The following is a 23,066-nucleotide window of genomic DNA, read 5'->3' on the forward strand; positions in this document are numbered from 1 at the left end:
TCTTTGTTACTAAGTTATTTGAACGTATCGAATAAAAGGCTGTATGAATACAAAGTATCGAAAATTATACTAAATATAGTTTGCGAGTAGTAAGATGGCGGTTCCCTGACTTCCAGTGTACACGGAACGAACGTGCTAGGTAGGGTTCCCGGCGGTGCAGGTTTGCAAACTGGACTTCCGGTGGGGGGAATGTCCGGATTTTGAAAATGGCGGCAAATGTTGGCAGTCCGAAACGGAGAAGTCTCCGCTTACAGGATGCCAGTGTGGCCGCCGAGAGTGGACCGGGTCCTTCCTCCTCAGGAGCCCGGGGCCACGCAGAGACCAGGACCTCCGGTAATACAAAGAGACTGTCTGCGGAGAAGAGGAGGGTAGGAACAGAGAGCCAGGAGGGGTCCCTGGGCAAAAGAAATAGTGCAGAGCTGCTCAGGGGGAAACAAGACCCCAATAAAGGGACTTCTCATGGGGAGAATGAAACAGAACAGGAACCCAAGGACACAGCGCCCTCCACAGGAAGGAAAGAGAAAAGGAACTCTTCCAAGAATGCACCCTCCATGGATCCCAATCCTTCCAAAAGTGCACCCTCCATGGAGACCAAAAGTGCACACTCCATGCAGTCCAGCACTAAAAGCAGTGACATCTCTAGCTCTGGAGGTAGAAGCCTACGGCCACAGAGGAGCCAGGATAACATAGGGGACAACCCCCAAGGAGCCACCTCCTCCCCCGTTACTAACACATCCTTCAGCAGAGAGACCAGATCCAGCACAGCTAAAAACCAAGAGCAGAATGGAGCCTCCATGGCATTCGTAGGACGTAAAGGTGCAATCTCAGGCAAGGACAAAGAACACCTTGCTGAGCCCAACTTTGTAAAAGAAGGCTCTGTTGATATCAATGGCCATGATAGACATCTGCAACCAAGGAGGAGTCGTGACGGTTCCAGCGCTGATGGAGAGAACAGCTCAACAGGAGGCACTGTAACTAATGCATCGGTGAGGAGGGAGACCAGATTCAGTACAGGAAGAAAGCAGGAGGGCTCTGAATCCTCCACAGCCATCAGGGGTAAAGATGCAATCTCAAGGCAGGAGAAAATGGAAAATGTTGACATTGAGGAGCCCAAGTCTCAAAATAAGGAGAACACTGGTGAGAGCAGCAGTCATAATAGAAGTTTGCAATCAAGGAGAAGCCACAAGGGTTCCAGCTTTAATGTAGAAGAGAACCATGGAAGAGCCACCTCAGCCACTGTAACTGATACATTGTCTAGCAGAAAGACCAGAGCCAGCAGAGCAAAGGATCTTGAGGAACCTGGAGTCTCCACTGCGGTTAGGGGAGGAGGTGAAGGTGGAGACTCAAGCAAGCAGAAAAATGAAAACCAAGGGGGGGCCAGCTCTCAAGAAGGGGAAGGAGCTGAGGACCCTGGTGGGAGCAGCAGTCATAATAGAAGCTTACAATCAAGAAAGAGACACAATGGCTTCAGCTTTAATGTAGAGGAGGACCTCAGGGGAGCCATCTCATCCGCTGTAACTAATACATTGTCTAGCAGAAAAACCAGAGCCAGCACAGCCAAGGACCATGAGGAACCTGGAGTCTCCACTGCAGTCAGGGGAAGAGGTGAAGGTGTAGACTTAAGCAAGCAGAAAAATAAAATCCAAGGTGAGGCCAACTCTGAACCAGGGGAAGGATCTGAGGACCCTGGTGGGAGCAGCAGTCATCATAGAAGCTCACAACCAAAGGAGAACCTTGGTAGCACCAATGTTAATGCAGAGGAAAGCCCCAGAGCAGCCGCTTCATCTACTGGTACCAATGCTTCATTCAGCAGAGAGACCAGATCCAGTAAAGCAAAAGACTCTCAAGAGGAGAGAGGATCTGAGGACTTTGGTGGGAGTAGCAGCCACAATAGAAGCTTACAAAGACTGAGAAGCCCTGAGGCCTCCAGTGGTAATGTAGAGAACAGCTCCAGAGGACTCCGTTCATCAACTGAAAGCCATGATTTAATCAGAGAAGAGGCCAGGACCAGCAGACAAAAACATTATGAGGAAGCTGGAATTTCCACTACTGCTGAAAGAAGGGACAATGGTACACCTTTAAGCAAAGGAGAACGAGTAATAAGGCCTAGGAACCAAAGTGGGGAGACGTTAGATATCTCTGGCGGGGTTAGAAGTCCTGATAAAAACTTAAGACCAAGGAGGAGCTGTGATGGCTCTGGCATCACTGGTGGGAATAGTGAGGCAATAAAAGGAATTGATGGTACACCTTCCAAAGAAATGACTGGGAAAAGTGAACCCATAACCCAGAGTGTGGAAGTATTGGGAAATCCTGGTGGGAGCATCAGTCCCAGAAAAAAATTGACAAAAAATAGAAACCTTGAGGACCCTGTTGATGATGGGAGGAATCCTAACTTGACCACTGAGAGCAATGCAGGAGAGGCTGCCAGAGACTATAAAGTGCGCTGTTGCTCCAAGCAGTTTCTACAGGAGGTGATGGGAATGTGTACTGGAATTTGCAAAGAAATTGTGGATAGTCAGCAGTATCTGAATGAAGAACAAAAGCAGCAGCACCGCAAGAACTTGGTCTGGGTGAGAACTGTATGGCTTTGGAACTTGCATTAAAGTAGAGGTGTTTTTTATATATATATATATATATATATATATATATAGATTTGTTTAAAGGTTCTAAAGGCCCATGTTTTGTTTTTTTCTTTTTTGTTCCTTAATGCATTCTATGCACTAAGGTAAAAACCTTCTGCGTGCAGCTCCCCCCTCAGGCCCCTTATACGTACCTGAGCCCTATCTTGAGCCAGCAATGTGCATGAGAGCAGCTGCTCTCCTGCGTCTCTACTTATTGTCTCAAACAGCAGCTGGAGCCATTGGCTCCTGTTATCAATCACAGCCAATGAGACAGAGGGAGGGGCTGAATATGGCTCGGGAGTGAGCCTACTTGAGAGCCTCATAGCAAGAGGCTTGCTATTTGGCACGCTCGTCAGGGGGGAAAAGCCAAGAGAGCTGGTGGGCACCCAAAAAGAAGAGGATCAGGTCTGTTCTGTGCAAAACTATTGCACAGAGCAGGTAAGTATAACATGTTTGTTAGGAAAAAAAAATCTTTTCTTTAGAATCACTTTAACCACTTACCGACCAGTCACATACCTGGTATGTCAATGGACTTCAAGTGGTTGTAAGGGAATGATGCCTGCAGTCGATGGTCAGCTCTTGTAATAGCAGTTGGAACAGCTAACTAGCCGCTCAATTGCTATTACAAATAGCGGCGGGGGGACATCTCCCACCACCTTCTGTGGCTTTAAGAGGATCTCCTGTCCCACTGGGAGTTCTGACCGACCAGCCGGTGCTACCGCGGTCACATAGTAGCCCAGAAACGATGACCTGACAACACTTTTGGTTTACTCAGAAATGCATGACGCCATTTTTTAAAAAATAAAAGCATTCAGTCACACTGATCCTGGTGTGATTAAATGCTTTTAAGAGCAGAGGAAGGATCTGGGGTCTTTTTGACCCCAGATCCCTCCATAAAGGGTACCTGTCACAGGCATATAGCTTTCACAAGGGATGTTTACATTCTTTGTGACAGCAAAAAAAGTGCTTGTGCACAAACACGTCGGTCCTGTAAACACACAAACAGTGTGTTTACACCAGTGAATTGGTGTGAAAGGTCCAATGAGAATGAATGGGTAGTGAACCGCAACGATTGTCGCTATGCCATAAAATGCATGAGTACCATGGTTTACATGCTTGGGGCATATAAAGATTACACAGAGCAGATAAATTATAAAATGTTTGTTGAAGAAAAAATTTGGAGCCTTTAGTACCACTTTAAAATCTCCAGAAAGAAATACTCTGCTGAAGAAGGATGCACATACTTACCTTTTCCACCGAACGCTGTTGCACTCCAGATGAGTGATTCCCCAAATCTGCAGGGAAACTGATATTTCCATGATTCCTGGTAGCTCTCAATGTTTCCTCTCACTTACCTCTACATTATTACTGTGTTTGTAAAGACATGGAGGTCAGCAGAAGGAACAAGTGAAAGCTGCTGGGAACCATGGAAACATTGGCCTACCTGCAGACTTTGCAGAACCACAGAAATCAACACTACCAAAAGATGTGACAAGTAGTGGAAAACAAGTCCTGCGGAGAAGGATGGGGGAGTAGGGGGACAGCTTGGAATCGAAGGTGATTATTGCAGCAAAAGCTGCTCCTCCTCCCCCCCCCCCCTTTTTTTTTTGTTTGTTTTTTTTATTGGGGTGGTTCTACTTTTAAGTATCAGTTTTGGGATGGAGCTAGACTGATATTTCATACAGTTCCTACAAAACCTCAACATATTCTACAGGTACAATTGGTGTTTTTATGTTGGTATTGTAATTTGACAAATATTTTGTTTATTCTCAGGACTTTGAAACTGCCTTTCAAGAGAACGTCAGCATCAATGGACTGTCATGGCATGAAGCCCCAGATAAAGACTCTGGTAAGAAACAGAACGTCCAACTCTAGATCATACTTTTTTTCTTTTACTGTTGGATACAGAAGGGAACAATTAAAGCTGGAGTTAACATTGTTTATATTTTGCATTCCCTGGTTCTTCCTCTTTCCCCCCAATCAACATGCTAATTAAAACCTAGTGATGTCATCGCTGGGTCTCTGTGCTTCTCTTTTTAATGCAGACAGATCATGACTGGTGGGAGGGATTGGCAGAATTTATGTACCTAGCTGTATTTATGTACCTAGCTGCATGAAAAAAACATCACAGCACCTTGCCTCAGTACTCCCCTCAAGTGCTCTCAGACCTTATGCAAGCAGTGAACTGGCTCTTGGAAGAATATATGGAAATATCAAACTGCCTTGATTGAAAAAAAAAAAACTGAAATTCAGTGACTGAAAGTGACAGACCAGGTTTTATGTAATTAGGAGGACAGCAAAATTAAGCATACTGTAGCTAGAAATTTGAGCGTTCATCTCCTTCTCCCTCATCCTCAACTCAGTGTTGCCCTAGTAAATATAAAGTAAATATATCTCCCGCTGTGGTCCTCAGTGTCCCTGGGAATATGCCTCTGCCCCCTCTGCCGGCTCATAAATGCTGGTATAGTTATTCTCCCTGTCCCTGTAAATCACAATCCCTTACAGCTCTATGTCAATTTGAGATTGAGCCAGGAATATCTGATTGTCTGCTGGGGATCAGGAAGGATCATGCTTTATTATTTTTTTTCCTTTCTCTGGATGAACTGTGAGTACAGGATGTATATATGGAGATTTTCTACTTGTTTTGTTTTTTTCTATTGATTGAACTAGATACTTGTGTTTTTTGGTTTTTTTTTCAACCTGTGTAGCTGTTAATCTACATATACCATGTTAAACCACCCTCAGCTCAGCAGAGAGAGAGAGATATCGCTATACAATGTGTGAGAATTATCTGTATGTTTTACCCCAGTGGAGAGACATCAATGAGCTGTAAAAATGTCTTCTGGGGATGCTATTCCTATAGTTAATATGAAGTATAATATAAATCATTCTGCTACACATGCTTCAGTTGCCAGACTGGAAGACTAGGGCAGAACAGCCTTTGAGCTTAGGTCATAGGAGAACATACCATCCTGACCATTACTAAGATACACAGCTAGACTAAAGTTTTGGTGTATATGTATGTATGTAGTGAAGACCAGTTGGATGAAGCAATAGTGAAGACCTAGATGTATGTATAAAGCTGTACTGAGTGAAAGGTATAGACTGAAATATGCCTATCTCTCATTTGGAGATTGCTGGTCTGGTGATTTCACTGTCCTAGAGAGAGAACAAAAAATGGGGGGTGTGGGATCAGTCAAATATTTTACCTCTAATGAAGAGTGTCCCATGCCATGCTGGTTACTGTTCAAATCCTCTCATTGGTGATGCTAGATACACACAACAGTGGTCTTCTGATGCCACGGGAATTAAAAGCTGTGGCTGTCATAGTCAAGAGAATCCTTATCGCCTTCCTCTATCCTGTCCATTCACAAATTTCCTTTTCATAGAATGCAAGGTGTTCTGTGAACTGATGGGGTAAGAGGAGGGATGGATGGCTGGCAGATGGAGGCCTCTATCAATTTCATAGCGGACATAGCAATCACATAGTTCCAACTTGCCATTGGGGACCCTAGCTGTGACTGATCACTAATATTAAGATCCTGAAGCTGCACAAAGTGTTGGCTGCTGGCTTTCAAAGATGGGAGGATTATAAATTTATCCCCAGCACGCAGCATCATTCTTGGAAATATTTAGAGATTTCTGGTGATAAGGAGTTAAACACATGCAGCACTGGTAAGGTATCATTTCAAGGAGTACTTTAAATGTGATGACCCATACCAGGGGATACTTAGTAGATTCTGGCTTTATAAAGAGGTACATGCTTTATTCTAGTTAGAGAAAACCAGGCTTATCCTCTATTTCCTCACCTGGCAGAACCTGACATTAAAATACTAGAAGACCAATTGGATGAAGCCATGGTGGAGACCGCGATGAAGAGAAAGCGATATCCAAGGAAGATCCTGAGTCATTTTGTCAAAGCATTAAAAACGGAGCGTGCAATCCTGGTATGTGGCTCATGGGTGCAGATGGTAATATGTAGGTGCTATGCCCAGAGATAATCCCCTCACAGAGGTGGAATGTCGGTGCTCTGGCTATGTGTGTCTTCCCAGCACAGATGCAACTGAATGAGGATTGGTAGAGCCGACACTCGTCTTCCCGAGTAATAAACTTTATTGAGTGAGTAAAATGTGCATATAAAATGGCTTACGCACCCACCAGGCAATTCAATAGTTTAATCAGCCAATTAGTCGCAGGTACCAGGAAATAACCTTGATGGGTGAAGAGATTCACAACAGAAAAACTTTGAAAAGTGAAAAACAAAATAGAAAATTGACAGATTAACTCAAAAAGCAAAATGCAGGGATGTCATAAAAGTACACCTCAGGGCACCTACCATTTCAAAACTCAATACAATCTTATTAAAAGTTAACCCTAAGGTGCGCAATATAATGATCAGAAGGGATATATAGCTATAAAGGGCATTGAATACTACCATTTAGGATATAATTAGTACCATATATGGGATACTTTTTGTTTCCTGATGACTAGAAAAAGGAGATCCATGGGGAAAACGTAAGGAAATGTATTTTAAGAAAAAGAGGGGATTGTGGAGGGACATTCTAGAATACCTGCAGGACTTAATCACAGGTGGGATGTGGATTTGTTTCTTAAATAATTACTAGCATTTTCAGTCCCTCCACAATCATCAGATGGTAATATTTTCTAAGTCAGTGGACCTATACTGGTATTTAATTGGAGTGGATGCTGAAACCTAGACTGGCACAGCAAGACTACAAATTAGTACTGCCAGTATTTGTTTAGAGACATCTGATTTGATATCCTTTATTTACTTACAGAACCAGCACACGCCTGTTGTGAATCCAGAAAAATTCAGGCTCGATCCGGCATTTGGTAAGGGAGTTCGCCATCTTGCTCAGTGTTTCTTACATTTGGTACACAAAGTTCTGAAAGCTAGTGTGTGTCCAGATGTTTCTGGTTAACCATTATACCTATATTTTAACGTTTTGATGGCCAAGGATGTGTCCTCCATGTCATGGCAATCAAAGGGTTAAAACAAGCATAAAGCCTCCTCTATGGGTTACAGAAGTGCCATAAAGGTCTTTAAAGCACCGCTGTGTACAATTTTGGGCATCTTCCATTGTTGCCATTTTGTGGCTAAACACATTTTGATGTAATAAAGTTTTATTACGTTTCCATTAAAAATAACTATACAACACAACTTTGGGATATGCATTCCTTACTATATAACATGCTGAATGGAAACTTCATATGGTACTGCATTTTACTCAGTGCCAACTCCTTGTCCTTTCTCAAAGGTTATAAACTAGAGTTATACAATTATGGCAATGCATTTTGAAACCTGTACACACATATTTGATCTCTGTTTATGTGACACAGATGCCACTGGTTTCTAGTATATGAGACCTTGTAGTCCTAAAAACCTGGCAGAGAGCAGTATGCTATTTGCACATGCGCAGAATCTAGCATCTAACGTGTAAGCTAGATCTCAGCTGTCATCCTGAGATGCTCTTATTGGCTGGTAAAGTAGCAGGACTTACAGGTGAAACTCGAAAAATTAGAATATCGTGCAAAAGTTCATTTATTTCAGTAATGCAACTTAAAAGGTGAAACTAATATATGAGATAGACTCATTACATGCAAAGCAAGATAGTTCAAGCCGTGATTTGTCAGAATTGTGATGATTATGGCTTACAGCTCATGAAAACCCCAAATCCACAATCTCAGAAAATTAGAATATTACATGCAATCAATAAAACAAGGATTGTACATAGAACAATATCGCACCTCTGAAAAGTATAAGCATGCATATGTACTCAGTACTTGGTTTGGGCCCCTTTTGCAGCAATTACTGCCTCAATGCGGCTTGGCATGGAAGCTATCAGCCTGTGGCACTGCTGAGGTGTTATGGAAGACCAAGATGCTTCAATAGCGGCCTTCAGCTCTTCTGCATTGTTCGGTCTCATGTCTCTCATCTTTCTCTTGGCAATGCTCCAAAGATTCTCTATGGGGTCCAGGTCAGGCGAGTTTGCTGGCCAATCAAGCACAGTAATCCCACGGTCACTGAACCAGGTTTTGGTGCTTTTGGCAGTGTGGGCAGGTGCCAAGTCCTGCTGGAAAATGAAGTCTGCATCCCCATAAAGCTCGTCTGCGGAAGGAAGCATGAAGTGCTCCAAAATCTCCTGGTAGATGGCTGCGTTGACCCTGGACTTAATGAAGCACAGTGGACCAACACCAGCAGATGACATGGCTCCCCAAATCAACACAGACTGCGGAAACTTCACACTTCAAGCATCTTGCAGTGTGTGCCTCTCCATTCTTCCTCTATACTCTGGGTCCTTGGTTTCCAAATGAGATGCAAAAGTTGCTCTCATCCGAAAAGAGGACTTTGGACCACTGAGCAACAGACCAGGTCTGTTTTTCTTTAGCCCAGGTAAGACGCTTCTGATGTTGTTTGTTGTTCAGGAGCGGCTTGACAAGAGGATTACGACATTTGAAGTGTGTGTGTGTGTGTGTGTGTGTGTGTGTGTGTGTGTGTGTGTGTGTGTGTGTGTTGGCGGCTCTTGATGCACTGACTCCAGCCTCAATCCACTCCTTGTGAAAGTCCCCAACACTTTTTGAATTGTCTTTTCCTGACAATCCTCTCCAGGCTGCGGTCATCCCTGCTGCTTGTGCACCTTTTTCTTCCACACTTTTCCCTTCCACATAACTTTCTATTAATGTGCTTTGATTCAGCACTTTGGGAACATCCAACTTCTTTTGCAATTAACTATTGAGGCTTTCCCTCCTTATGGAGGGTGTCAATGATGGTTTTCTGCACAACTGTCAGGTCAGCAGTCTTTTCCATGATTGTGATTCCTACTGAACCAGACTGAGAGACCATTTAAAGGCTCAGGAACCCTTTGCAGGTGTTATGGCTTAATTAGCTGATTAGAGTGGGACACTTTGAGACGAGAATATTGCACCTTTTCACAATATTCTCATTTTCTGAGATTGTGGATTTGGGGTTTTCATGAGCTGTAAGCCATAATCATCACAGTTATGACAAATCACGGCTTGAACTATCTTGCTTTGCATGTAATGAGTCTATCTCATATTTCACCTTTTAAGTTGCATTACTGAAATAAATGAACTTTTGCACGATATTCTAATTTTTTGAGTTTCAACTGTATCTTGCTAACTAAAACATGAAAGCCCTATTCACGGCAAATTAATGGTTTCCCTTACCTGCACACACCCTTAGCTGCCTATTCTTACCTACCCAATGCTGTCCTGCCAGCCCCTTTACCTGCAGATGCAGTGTGGTCATGTGTGTGTCATGTGGTGGAAGGGGAAGGTGGTATCCTTATCCCTGTAAAGGCTCCAGCTTGCCTAATGTGGAGGATCTACTTGGACATGTCAGCACTGGTTTTCTTTATCAAGCTATCAATCAGCATACAAAGTAGTGCAGGGTCTTAAAGTCATTGTTAGTGTTTTACTGATGGATCTAGATGTAATCTGTTTTCTTTCTTTCCTGCAATTTCACAGAATTGCGCATGAAGGACCTCAGTGGTACAGCGGCTACCATTTGCCAGCACATCCATGAAACCAAAAAGGTAAAACTGACTGTTCAGAGAGGCTGTTATAAGCACTACTTTAAGAGAGTGTCTAAAAAAAGTATCTGTATCAAAACCTTTTTTTTTTTCTTTCATATTATTATTATTATTATTATTATGCTTACATAGATGCCCACAGGCTGCACATATGTGTTGCTTAGCAGCCATTGTTTATGTGCTGAGTGTGCTCACTGTGCGCTCTCAACACAAATACGGAGCTGTTGCAGACAGTCCTCGGTCCGGGTAGTAGATCAGTAGCCCGTGAGACCAGCTTCTGATGACAGCTGTGACAGTTGATCACTGATCCTTCCCACCCCTGGGCGTTCTGAGCTGTTTTGTTTTTTTTTTTCCCCTCTCTCTCCCTCTATCCATTTGGCTATGGTCAGTGTCACTACTGGTAGCATGAGGTGATACCTGGACCCTACAGAGGTTGCACAGGCAGTCCAACTCCTCCAGGATGGTACATCAATACGTGCCATTGCCAGAAGGTTTGCTGTGCCTTCCAGCACAGTCTCAAGAGCATGGAGGAGATTCCAGGAGACAGGCAGTTACTCTAGGAGAGCTGGACGGGGCTGTAGAAGGTCCTTAACCCATCAGCAGGACCGATACCGGCTCCTTTGTGCAAGGAGGAACAGGATGAGCACTGCCGGAGCCCTACAAAATGACCTCCAGCAGGCCACTGGTGTGATTGTCTCTGACCAAACAATCAGAAACCAACTTCATGAGGGTGGCCTGAGGGCCTGGCGTCCTCTAGTGGACCCTGTGCTCACTGCCCGGCACCATAGCGCTCGATTGGCATATGCCATTGAACACCAGAATTGACAGACATGAAAGGGTCTGAAGAAGCCATGGAGAACGTTATGCGGCCTGTAACATTGTTCAGCATGACTGTTTTGGTGGTGGGTCAGTGATGGTCTGGGGAGGTATCCATGGAGGGACGCACAGACCTCTACAGGCTAGACAATGGCACCCTGATTGCCATTAGGTATGGGGATGAAATCCTTGGACCCATTGTCAGACCCTACGCTGGTGCAGTGGGTCCTGGGTTCCTCCTGGTGCATGACAATGCCCGGCCTCATGTGGTGAGAGTGTGCAGGAATTGATACCATTGAATGGCCCCCCATGCTCGCTTGACCTAAATCCAATGGCACACCTCTGGGATATCATGTTTTGATCCATCAGAGACCGCCAGCTGCCATCTCAGACTGCCAGGAGCTCAGTGATGCCCTGGTCAAGATCTGGGAGGAAATACCCCAGGACACCATCCGTCGTCTCATTAGGAGCATTCCCAGATGTTGTCAGGCATGCATACAAGCACATTGGGGCCATACAAACTACTGAGGACCATTTTGAGCAAAATAGACTAGCCTGCTACATCATTTTTTTCACTTTGATTTTCGGGGTGTCTTTTGAATTTTAGTCCTCTGTAGGTTGATTTTCATTTCCATCAAATGATGGGGAATCCTTGCATCCCTAACATATTACCCAGTCCATATCAGTATAGATATCCAACATGGTATCAAAAGCGTATCAAAGTCCAAAGTGATCAAATTGCCAAATCTGCTCCCAAACACAAGAGAACCCTCTGGGCGGCTGACGCGTTTAGAGGGATGATCCCCTCTTCCACGGATGTGTTTAATGCTGCACTTTATTGATCATGAAACACGCATGTTATAGCTTGAAGTATATATCCGCACATTGCCTGGTGGCAGTTTTTGCTGTTTGGACTTTGGATTAGTTTTGAGTGCAAATACTCTGAAAAAATGTAATGCTTATGGCTTATACCCCATAGATTTTGCCTATTAAAGTGTTACTAAACCCAGGCCCCTGTATTCACTATATCTGGTCTCCCACAATACACGCAACATGAAAATGCAATTATTTTAATATAAACTGCTAAATACCTTTTCTCATCAGCAGGATATAGAAGTCTTGTGACTTCTATCAATGTCCAGCTGAGCACTGGTTAAATCTTGGAGGCGTTTTCATTCTCCTCTGATGATGCAAAACCCCTGACCTCTGTCTGGACAGTGCTGATTGGCCCTGTGTATCATATGCACTCTCGCAAGAAAAAGAAAAAAAAAATTCTTTAGCAATACACACCAAGTTGAGCATGTGCAAAATGCCTATGGTTCAGTCTGTCTTATCAGGAGATAAGAGGTGGTCTCTTGAACAAGGGGAGCAATAGAGCAGTCAAGATCAAACAGCCTTTTTACACAATGCAGAGGATTAACCCCTTAGGTTCCACAGTGAGTATAACAAACATGCTTTACTGCACATACAGACTGATTACTGATGTGGGTTTAGTAACACTTTAAGGTCTCTTGCACACTGCAGCTTTAAAAAGCTCAGTATAGAGGGTTTTTTTCTTTTTTTTACTGAGGTAAAATGTAGCCCATTATTTACGATGTACCTGTGCACACAAGCATGTAAACCATAACACCACGTATTCCTCAGTATAAAAAAAAAAAGGGAAAATCTGCATTTTGGTCAGCAATTTACACTGCATACATGCATATGAGCATAAATATTAATGAATTTTCCCTAAATCTATATTGTGTGCGTGAGTGCGCATATACACAAACAAGCACGTAATACGCTTGAACATGCTCACAACAAACACCTGAAATTTTGTCCAAAAAGCAGAGGCTCAAACCGCAGTACCTTGTGCAAGAGGCCTAAATGTAACAAGGTTTGTTTCACATTGTATGGAGTGCAAAACTGCCTATTCTTTTTCAGCTTTTTTTTTTCCTGTTACAGAAGTGCTCTCTCCCATATATTTTATTGTGAAAACATCACTATTGGCTACCCCCCCACATACCTGATATCAGGTTATCAGGATGTTTACATTACAGCCACTAGATGGTGCCATATAATTACCAAATTTTTAAAGCTGAACTCTGAGCACAAATGTTTCAAGAACAGATTTCTCAATAACCAGATACAGGATATACTGTAAATCCACATTGCTGTTGCAGACCCAGTTATTACCTGCACAGGTGGCATAACTGTGGGAGGGACCAGCAGGCTCCACCCACTACACCTGCAGAAAACTGCTAGAGAGGGCAGATGCAAGACCAGTCACCCTGCACAAAGAGACAATGACCGCTCTATTACAGGAAGCTTCTGCACAGCGGTAGAATTTCCCAATGGATTACTACACAGGTCTGGAGAGAATACAGAGGGCACCAGGATTCAGATAAACATACACATGCCTTTTTGTATTTACACAATTTTTGCTGAGTTCAGCTTTACTTGTAGGGAAATTTTATGTTCTCTTATAAACTTTTTTTGATTTTTTTTTTTTGTTAAAATTTTTTACATGGTGCTGTAAACACAAGGCAGGTTCTCCGATGTTAACCTCTGTATTTTTCTGCAGGTCTAGTGGGTGGAGCCTGTTAGTCCCTCCCACAGCTCTGACCTATTGAGTCTATAGTTAGCATAGCAGCTGTGAAGATGAAGCCTTTTAAGATTTTCAGACTTGCAGCGAGATTGGGAAATATTGTACTTAATAATAAAAATATTTTAGAACACTATGGGTTTCACAATGGAGGCATTGAAGCCTAGATGCCCAGGGTGAATTTAGCAGCAACTTGACAATAGCTCTGTGATTTAATTTGCTTACCTAAATTATTTATATATGTATTTTTTAGTATATATAAGGCTTTCATTTAGACAGTGTGTTTATAAAGCCCCTGTTTTTTTAATATAGATTGACAAAGGCACAAAAATAGTTTTTCTACTTTTTTTTTTTTTGTTTTCCTTTATTGTTTTAATACTGCAATTGTATCTGATCAAAACCATAGTAAACAGATGAACATTGCCACATTCAAGCTGCAGTGGCACATGCAAGGCCATCTACAAGCCATTGATCACATCTTTATGCAACCACTAGCCCAGGGCTTGAAATTTCCACTTGCCTGCTCACCAATGGCGAGTGGAAATTATGGTGGGGGCGAGTGTGTCCCCCAGGGCCGTTTGCTGAGCAGGCTCGGAGCTCAGGCCGGATCTGTCATTGGCACTGAGAGCCGGCAGACTACTCAATAGCTGAGCGCAGTGAAAGCAAAGGAAGGAGTGTGTGCTGTGCTCTCTGCCTCCCCCTAGAGTGCAGTACCCGGATCTGTGAGTGAACAATGAAGTACTGCAACTTTTTATGGGGGGGGGGTGTGTTTGTCTATGCGTGTACATGTGTGTATGTACGTACATGTGTCTGTGTGTACATGTGTCTGTGCGTGTGTATTTCTGTGTATGTACATGTATCTGTGTGTATGCGTGTCTGTACGTTCCTATGTGTCTGCATGTGTGTGTACATGTGTCTCTGTGCGTGTGTGTGTATACATGTCTGTGTGTTTCTCTTTGTGTGTGTTTGTTGGTGGTGAGTAACTCTTAAGGCCTGGCTAGTAGCTCAGGACTTTAAATTTTAAGCCCTGCTCTAGCCTATATGTGATCACAGGTTCAAAGCTAGCATAGTGATCACATAACCGGGAACCATTCTGATTGGCTCCCATTTGTCAGTGAATGGCTGAGATTGTCAATTGCAGCTTCATTGCTCGAGGTATTGAGTAAAGGTGGAGGTGCATGGCACTGATCTGAGAAGGGTGGGTAATAGGAGGGAAAGGTAACTGCTACAAAGCTGTACAGGTGATTTGCCTTTTTGTTTAGAGAGAAGACTGCCAGGGCATAGGGAATCCAACTCGTCTTCTCACTCCTATCTCCGTCTTTTTCTCAGCATAAAAAGTCTACAGTGAGAAGGTTTTATAAACCAGCAGGCTTTTATTCAGACATTACGCTAAACAATCACTAGAAAACTCCTTTTCAGATTACTTTTGTATCCATTTTATTCCCCTGCAGGCATTGCCTATTCAGTTGGAAAAGGCTGATGGATTCTCCGAAGTTCTCAATCTCCAGCCTGTAGTGGAGGCATCGCATCTCCGAAAAGACATTTTCTATAGTCGTGTTGTCATGGAGGACATTTCTAAGAGCATTCCGAGAGTCCTGGAGACAACACCGACTGAAAGTGAGCCTCAAGACCTTGCCACGCCGGTGCGCAGCCTCCGAAAACGGAAAATTTCATTACCCCAGAGACATTTATACCCCTTACAGTCGAAGAGGAAAATTAGCCTGGAATCTTAATTACAGTTTGTGCTGATTTTAATTCTTGTGTGCATCAAGCCTGGAGCTTCACTTATATCATTAACTTATGCATTCTTCTCAATACTGGATAATGAGTAAAGAGCCTGTCACCATCCAGAAAAGGCTGATACGCTGTATCAGAAGCTCTGTATTCAGAGCTGCCTTGTAGAAAGAAATGGCTGGCCTGTGCTGTCCATATAGGACTTCCTTCTGTACATCTGTGCAGTAATGGAAGGGCCTGAGTTGAAAAGAGGCAGCTTAAAAGATGTATCAAAAATATTCTTTAAAATGTATTATAACATATTCATGAGTATAATATTTCTAAAGTGACAGGTCCTCTTTAAGCTGTTTCCTTGCGGGAATGTAAATGGACTGCTCCAGCCTAAGGATCGTGGAGTTTCACGGATTTCGCACTTCCTTATTAAGTCTGTGTTTTAGTTTTTAAAGATGTAGCAACAGTGAGACTCCTGTTTTGCATTGAAGGATTCATGGAAGAAAAAAAAAAATCTGGTTGCTAAGGCAAAATGAACTCCAAGAATGACTGACCTATGGGTTGTGCTGGCAAAAGCTTTTTGGAATGAAGTCCTTTGGAATAACTGGAGGGGCTCAGGGAAAGCCTTATGTGATCACCATATTCCCTGGCCTTTGCAGAGCACCAGATCAAAACCTTATCCCTTAAAGAGAACCTGTCACTAATGGGCATTTGTAAGAATATGGATCTTGAGGGACAAGAGTGCAGCCATTCTGTGGGAAGGAGGAATTTATACACTTTATTCTCTCCCTGTCAAAACACAAATGTCAGGCTGTAAGGCCCCTATATAGGCTTACCCATCTCATCACATATCCCAGGTCTAATAACTACAGGATGGTTTTGAAGAGGTAAGAGCTGCCAGATAAGAGCGAATTAAACCCACTGATCTTAACAGTTTGCCAAAACAGCTACATTCATGGCATGCCTTGAATGTTGACTGTTACAGTTACCTGTGTGCTTATGTTAGCCGTCAGCTGAACTTTCAAGCCATCAAATGGCTGGTGTCAAAGCTGATCACACGTACAACACCATGGCAACTGCAGATCAGTCAGAAGCTGAGATGGCGACTTAGCTGTAAAGGATAGGAGGGTTTAAGTTCCACTTTAATGCAGACTTTAGTATTTTTTTATCTGCATGAAGCTCACACGGTCTATGGAGGAATCTTTCAGCCCTACATGTCTGCTCTGAAGGGGAGAGAATAATAGTAAATACATTTTTTTAAAAATGAAGCGTAATAGAAAAATAGACAATTTTAGGAATTCAGCGATTCAGATTCAAATTTACAGATGCCCATTGATGTATGTATTTCTATGCTATTGTGCACGTGGTTTCTGGGCAGGAAGTGATGGAGAATCTCTCCAAAAGTAATACAACAGTCTTAAAGGTCTTTTTTAATGTCTAGAGATCTATTTTAAACATAATCAGGGTCATTTGCAAAGGCAGTGCAGGTTTCTGTAAAGACATGCATAGCAGCCAGTCAGAATTAAAGCCCAACTTTGGGCAAAACATAAACCTCCTACCCCCTCTAACTGAACGCTGGCATGAAGAAAAAAAACGAAATGCCTTTATACTTGCCTAAAGCCAAAGTCACGTGAGTGATTCTCCTCTTCCATGAGGCAAGTGTCCACATTAGACTTGTGTGATGTGGACACGTCGGTTGGTTGTCCAATGGTGGAGTGCTCTTATTAAGAGAGAAAGCAGGCGTGTTTTGTGGGTCTGTGCTTTGTCTGGGATTGGGATTTAAGTTTACTATAGTCCATACTACATATGTACTGGTAGGTGTTAGTAGCCGTAGTCTACAGAATCTTGATGATTAAGCCTGCATACATTTAAAGTCAAACTGAGTTTTCAGTTTAACTTGGATACATGGATAACTGGTGCAGCAATACAAAGGGTGTGCAGATTCTTTAGTTTCTTTTCTTTAGAAAGCATCCTCTACCTAAATAGAAAAGCCAGCATCCTGCATAGAAGGGACCCTTGCTCTCTATGTGGAAGCAGTTCTCTCTCTGCAGAGGTCCAACACTTTCCCTGCTTAATCTGAACCAGAGCTCTCCAATTAGCAGGGAACATGAACATTGCTGATCTAGGTCTGACTCAGCATTGGGTTTGTTGGACCTCTGCAGCGAAACCACTGCTTCCACACAGACATCAAGGGGTTTATTTACTAAAGCTGGAGAGTCCAAAATCAGACTCCCTTCTGCATAGAAACCAATCAGCTTCTAACCTCAGCTTGTTCAATGAAGCTTTGGCAATGAAACCTGGAAGCTGATTGGTTTCTATGCAGAAGGGAGTCTGATTTTGGACTCTCCAGCTTTAGTAAATAAACTCCCAAGGGTCCTACTATGTAGCAGCTGACAGGGGACTGCTCAGGCTGTGGCTGATTCTAAAGAAAATGAAAGATCAGATATCAGACAGCTATTGCTGTGATGCACATGCTGGGATGTATTTATCCGGTTTAAACTAATAGCTTGAGTGGGCTTTAATTCAATAGCAACCAATGAGAGCTGCCTTTTTTTCTGCAATTTGGCTGCAAACAGAAATCCCTCCAGAAGAACTACATACAAAAAATGTCTCCTTGATGTTCAAACGGAGTATGTTCTCACTTTGCTGTTTTTGTAAATTATTTTTGTTAAATGTTACTACCGACACTTTAATGTACAGCCGCTTGCTATTAACGTTAGACGTTACTTAAAGTATTAAATATATTTTATGCTATATAACATTTTGTTCATTTAATTCTATCACTGTTCTGTTCTAATACATAGGTGTGTTTATGGAAGTGCAGTGTAAGAGCCAGCGGACGCTTTTGAAGGATGCAACCAACGTGTTTCATTTGTCAAAGATAGAGCAGTATAAAAAAAAAACTGATTATTTTTTTTTTTATTTAAAGCCCATCTTGGGGCACAGACCTTCTCTTACCCATTCATCGGTTTTTATTTATATTTAAAAAAAAAAAAAAAATTCCCTTACTCTGACCTGCGTCTGCTGTGACCAGTCATCCCTTAATAAAATGTATCAAACAACCATGGAGCGGCTGACCTTAATAAGGTCATCATTCCGCTGTCTTATGGAGCCTGAGAGAACCCCAGTGCTGGATAGCCAATAGGACATGTCAACGTCACATTCACAGTGATGTGGGCAGCAGCAGAAGAACACTTCCCCCCCCTATCCCCATCAATCCCCCTCTGCACTCAAGAAAATAAGTCTCTGGACCTTAGCCATTATGGGGTTTATTTACTAAAGCTGGAGAGTGCAAAATCAGGCTCACTTGTGCATAGAAACCAATCAACTTCTAACCTCATCTTGTTCAGTTAAGCTTTGGTAATAAAAACTGGAAGCTGATTGGTTTCTATGCAGAAGTGAGTCTGATTTTGCCCCTGCCTGTCTATGCCCCTGTAGGTCTATGGATTTAGGTAAGTTAACAAGACTTTTAGATTAGGATAGGGGAGGGGTTAATGTCTGAAGCTCAGCTTTTAAATGGTTGTAAACCTCATATATACCCAGTGAAGTGACTGGCCTCAGAGATTAAACAAATCCTCCTTAAGTTGTACCTGTTTATCTGCGGTAATCTCTTCCCTACATCCATTAAAAGTGCTGAATTTATAAAGTTTGCAGAGCTGTCAAAAAAAGGGGATGGAGAGCTGAAGTTACAAGAGGCAGAGATCATTGAGGAGAGCTCTGACAGCTGATTGGAGGGAAGTAACACCCTCCCCTCCTCACAGGAACAAAGTTGAAGCTGTCAGATGGAGGTCCCTCCCCGTTCACCATTTTTCTCAGTGTCAGAAAAACTTGCAAGAAGTGATTCATGCTGATAGCAGAGGAATGAAGCACCAGACAGAAATGGCGTTCAGTGCTCTTAATTGAGACAAACACACATTAGAAGAAAATGCTTTGTTCATATTTGAGGTTTACAACTACTTTATGGTAAAAGATTCCTAAAAGAATTACGCTGGCTCTAATTTTCTGGCTTCAATACTTTCTGGGACGTCCCCACCAATACTCAATACTTGTTCTAGGATAATGACTTGTGGTATTAAAGCCGTAGGTACATCATGGTGATAACTCAACTAACTTTTCAGAATAAGAGGTCAGCAGTAGCAGTCACCATTGTTCTTACATGACAAGTTTCCTTTTAAGCAACCAATGTCTTTTCTTAGGCTGTTGTAAGTTTCTGTTTTGCTCCCTCCTTCATGAATTCGCTTTCTACCAATCCCTAGATAGCAGTTGTGAAAATCCACTTTAACCACTTCCTCGCCGCCCTATAGCAGAAATACTGCTACAGGGCGGCACGTGTGCGCAAAATCACTTGTGTATATATGTATGTATATATATATGTGATTTAGCAGTTCCGGGTAGGGGGCGCGCACACGCCCTACCCGTGCCGCCATTCCCAGTCTTGGCTGTCAATCGCTGGGTTCTGGCCAGTGATTCCCTGCCGGCACCCGGCGGTCTCCGAGTATTACGGACGGGTGAGAGATACAGATCTCTCAGATCTCTCTCCTGTCAGCTCCTGCACACTGCTTTGTATGGCTCTGCATAGCAGAGCCATATAAAGCAGTGTGATAACAGTGAAATACAGCCTGATAGTAAAACAGCACGTAGTTACCCCTTGATTGCCCCATATGTTAACCCCTTCCTGCCCAGCCATTAGTACAGTGTCAGTGCTTTTGTTAGCACTGATCACTGCACTGGTGTCACTGGGGATGTCACTGACACCAAGTCAGTTCCCCCCCAGTGTCAGAATGCCCACTGCAGTGCCGCTATAAGTCGCTGATCACCACTAATATTAGTAAGAAAAAAAAAAACAAAACTTGGAATATATACTGCCATTTGTAAATGTTATAACTTTCACGTAAACCAATTAATTTACACGTTTTGGGATTATTATTTTTTTTAGCAAAGACGTAGCAGAATACATTTTGGCTTACATTTGTGATGAAATTTGATTTTTTTTTTTTACTGGATATGTTTAATAACAAAAATAGATTGTTTTGGATCCTCTGGAGGGCAAGGGGTTAACTGCAATGCCTGTGTACAGAAAGCCTGTACAGATACAGAGACATCATTCCTCCTTTCCTAATCGACTGGCTTTTGTATCTATTGGCTGACTGATTTTTGCACAGAATTCACATATGCTGCCTAGGGATTGCTAGAGTTGTGACGTGAAAGAGGGAACAATAAAAATCTTAAAACAGCCTCTGTGGACGGGGACTGATAGCTGGGATAATGAGAGAAATGGTGGGGATCGCTTTAAGTACAATGGCAATCAGACTGCATTTCTCCATCTCTGTGCCCTGGTTATCCCAATGTTGTTATACTGCTAATGGACCTTTCTGTCCTGCAGTTGATCTTAGGCTTTGTAACAGATGGTAGTCGGTTTTACTTGTTGCAGGGCAATTGTTATTGGATGGAAATGATCATACAGCACTTCTCTTGCAGTATCTCCATGGCCTTTGCAGGCACTGCACATTCACATTATTATACAGGATTTATATAGCGGCAACAGTTTGCGCAGCGCTTTACAATATAAGGGAGACAGTACAATTACAATACATTTCAGTACAGAAGGAATAGGAGGGCCCGGCTCGTGGAGCTTACAATCTAAAGGAAGGGGGAGTTGATACAAAAGGTGATAGCTGCGGGGGATGATCTGGCGGAGGTGATTCAAGTACAGTTCTTAGGTGGAGGTGGGGTAGGCTTCCCTGAAGAAGTGAGTTTTCAAATCCGCCCCTTCTGCCCCTTGACTAAAGGCAGACAGGGTGGGGGTTGACCGGACATGCTGTAGTAGGCAGTTCCAGAGAATGGGAGAAGCTTTGGAGAAGTCCTGGAGGCGAGCGTGGGAGGAGGTGATGAGGGAGCTAGAGAGGAGGATATCATGGGGGAGCGGAGTGGGCAATTTGGGTGGTATCTGTGGATGAGGTTGGTGATGTAGCTAGGGGCAGTGTTGTGGATGGCTTTGTAAGCTGTGGTTAGTATTTTGAATTTTATACGTTGGGTTAGTGGAAGTCAGTGGAGGGATTGGCAGAGAGGGGCAGCAGTGACTGATCGGTTGGTAAGGTGTATGAGTCTAGCAGCAGCATTCATAATAGACTGAAGAGGGGGTAGCCTGTGTAACAGTAGAGCGGTGAGGAGGGAGTTGTAGTAGTCAAGGTGGGATATAACCAAGGCATGGATAAGTTGTTTTGTGGTGTCATTGGTCAGGAAGGGGCGGATTTTGGAAATGTTCCAGAGGTTGCTGGCTGGATCACCAGATAAAAATAGAAAGAAAGCCTACAAAGAAAACGAACGCAGCCACCACATCTAAGAATTGTCAAGCTGCAATGTAGTAAATATTTGGGTTTAATACCACTTTAAGGAATTACATATTGCACAAGGTCCCAAATTGTTGTCCATCACTGTGCTAATGGTTATGGGGGAGGGAAATTTTGATAGTTGGATGAATCCAACACAGCAGGTATTGGGTTAGTTAGGTGGTTAGCATTCTTGCTTTGCAACCCTTGAGGTCCTGGTTTCTGATTCCCAGCAATAACATGAATTGCTTATGGTTGGTGTGGGTTTTGTTCTGTTTCTCACTTACAGCTACAAATTCTAGTAGGTGAAATGCAGAGAGTAGGCATCACCCAGACTGCATCTTCTGTATACAGAGTGACTATGGGAAGAACATTGAAAGCTCCTCCGGACAGGAACTGAAGGCAATGAGTGAGTGTTCCCACTAAGGATCTGGGAAATATTTCAGTGCTGATTTATACAGTAAATGAACAGTTACCCTCAGTACAGGATGTTAGAAAAGTCATAGCTTCAACATGTAAAGAAGTGAGCACATCTGATGATCTAATTTATGGTCAGTGACCACCTACCTCCTGTGAAAACTACCATTTGTACTTTGTTTTTACCAGAGGGCAAAACTAATGGTGTGGGACCAATGGCAGGCTCGTGTAGAAGCCCTCACAGGATGAGGGAAGGAATCTTTATGTAAAGGGCAGCTTTGCTTTTAGTGAAGTTGCCCTTTAAAGTGTCATTAAACCCATTGTAGCAACTTCACCTAACATTAGAAGCAATAATCTCCCGATCATGCATGCAAAATAAAAGTTCCCAAATTCAATTTTTTCGTTGCCATATCCTGCAGTCATGTGACATAAAGTAGTTTCTTCTAGGTCAGGGGGTGGAGCAAGCTGGAAAGCTCTGGCAATTCTTGCAGCCGTCACTCCCAGAGGTTGGTGGTTGTGTATTCTCATATTTGACTGGCACTGAGGCTCCTTGTAGGCAGTGTTGCCAGTTGCACTCGCCCCGCCTCAAGACCCGCTTCTCAAGTCTCAGCATTTTGTGTCACATAGGGCAGCTAGCAAGGAAAATCCTCTGTCTGTTGGAACCACCCTGCAAGCATACACAAATGATCACATGGGCTGGGAGCGGGTGCCATTCATCCTGCTGGAGCCACCCCTAGGGCCAATAAAAGGGTTACATGGGTCAGCTTCCAGAGGAAGTGAAAAGCTTCCTCTCTGGTAATTGAAGGAGCATGCACACTGACTGTGGCAATGCAACAGCCAAATGATTGGCTCCTAGAGCATTGCCACTGACAATAAGGAAGCCCATGGAAACTGCAAGATCAACCAGATATTACGAATAATGACAAGTTGCATATTGTAAAGCTTCTACACCAAGGTCCAGAAAATCACTTTAATGAAAAACACAATAACTTTTTTG

The 23,066-nt window shown here is 43.1% G+C and overlaps 1 protein-coding gene across 1 annotated transcript; it reads left to right on the plus strand.

Moving 5' to 3' along the window:
* The first annotated feature begins 190 nt into the window (after positions 1–190).
* On the plus strand, positions 191–18,082 carry NSL1 (NSL1 component of MIS12 kinetochore complex). Its single transcript, XM_089677789.1, has 6 exons — positions 191–2,570; positions 4,395–4,470; positions 6,438–6,568; positions 7,421–7,475; positions 10,131–10,198; positions 15,050–18,082. The coding sequence occupies exons 1-6, from the start codon at positions 207–209 to the stop codon at positions 15,329–15,331; spliced, it is 2,976 nt and encodes a 991-aa protein (XP_089533915.1). The 5' UTR covers positions 191–206; the 3' UTR covers positions 15,332–18,082.
* The last annotated feature ends 4,984 nt before the right edge of the window (positions 18,083–23,066 follow it).

This window comes from Staurois parvus, unplaced genomic scaffold, assembly GCF_062004578.1.
Source record: "Staurois parvus isolate SC_StPar_1 unplaced genomic scaffold, SC_StPar_1.0 ptg000192l, whole genome shotgun sequence".
In the NCBI taxonomy this organism is placed as follows: Eukaryota; Metazoa; Chordata; class Amphibia; order Anura; family Ranidae; genus Staurois; species Staurois parvus.

Bases quoted from the DNA above. Each gene is read 5' to 3' on its own strand.
- NSL1 (XM_089677789.1), top strand. From the start codon at position 207: ATGGCGGCAAATGTTGGCAGTCCGAAACGGAGAAGTCTCCGCTTACAG. The intron at 6,569-7,420 runs GTATGTGGCTCA...ATTTACTTACAG, and splicing joins AAACGGAGCGTGCAATCCTG to AACCAGCACACGCCTGTTGT. The intron at 7,476-10,130 runs GTAAGGGAGTTC...GCAATTTCACAG, and splicing joins CAGGCTCGATCCGGCATTTG to AATTGCGCATGAAGGACCTC.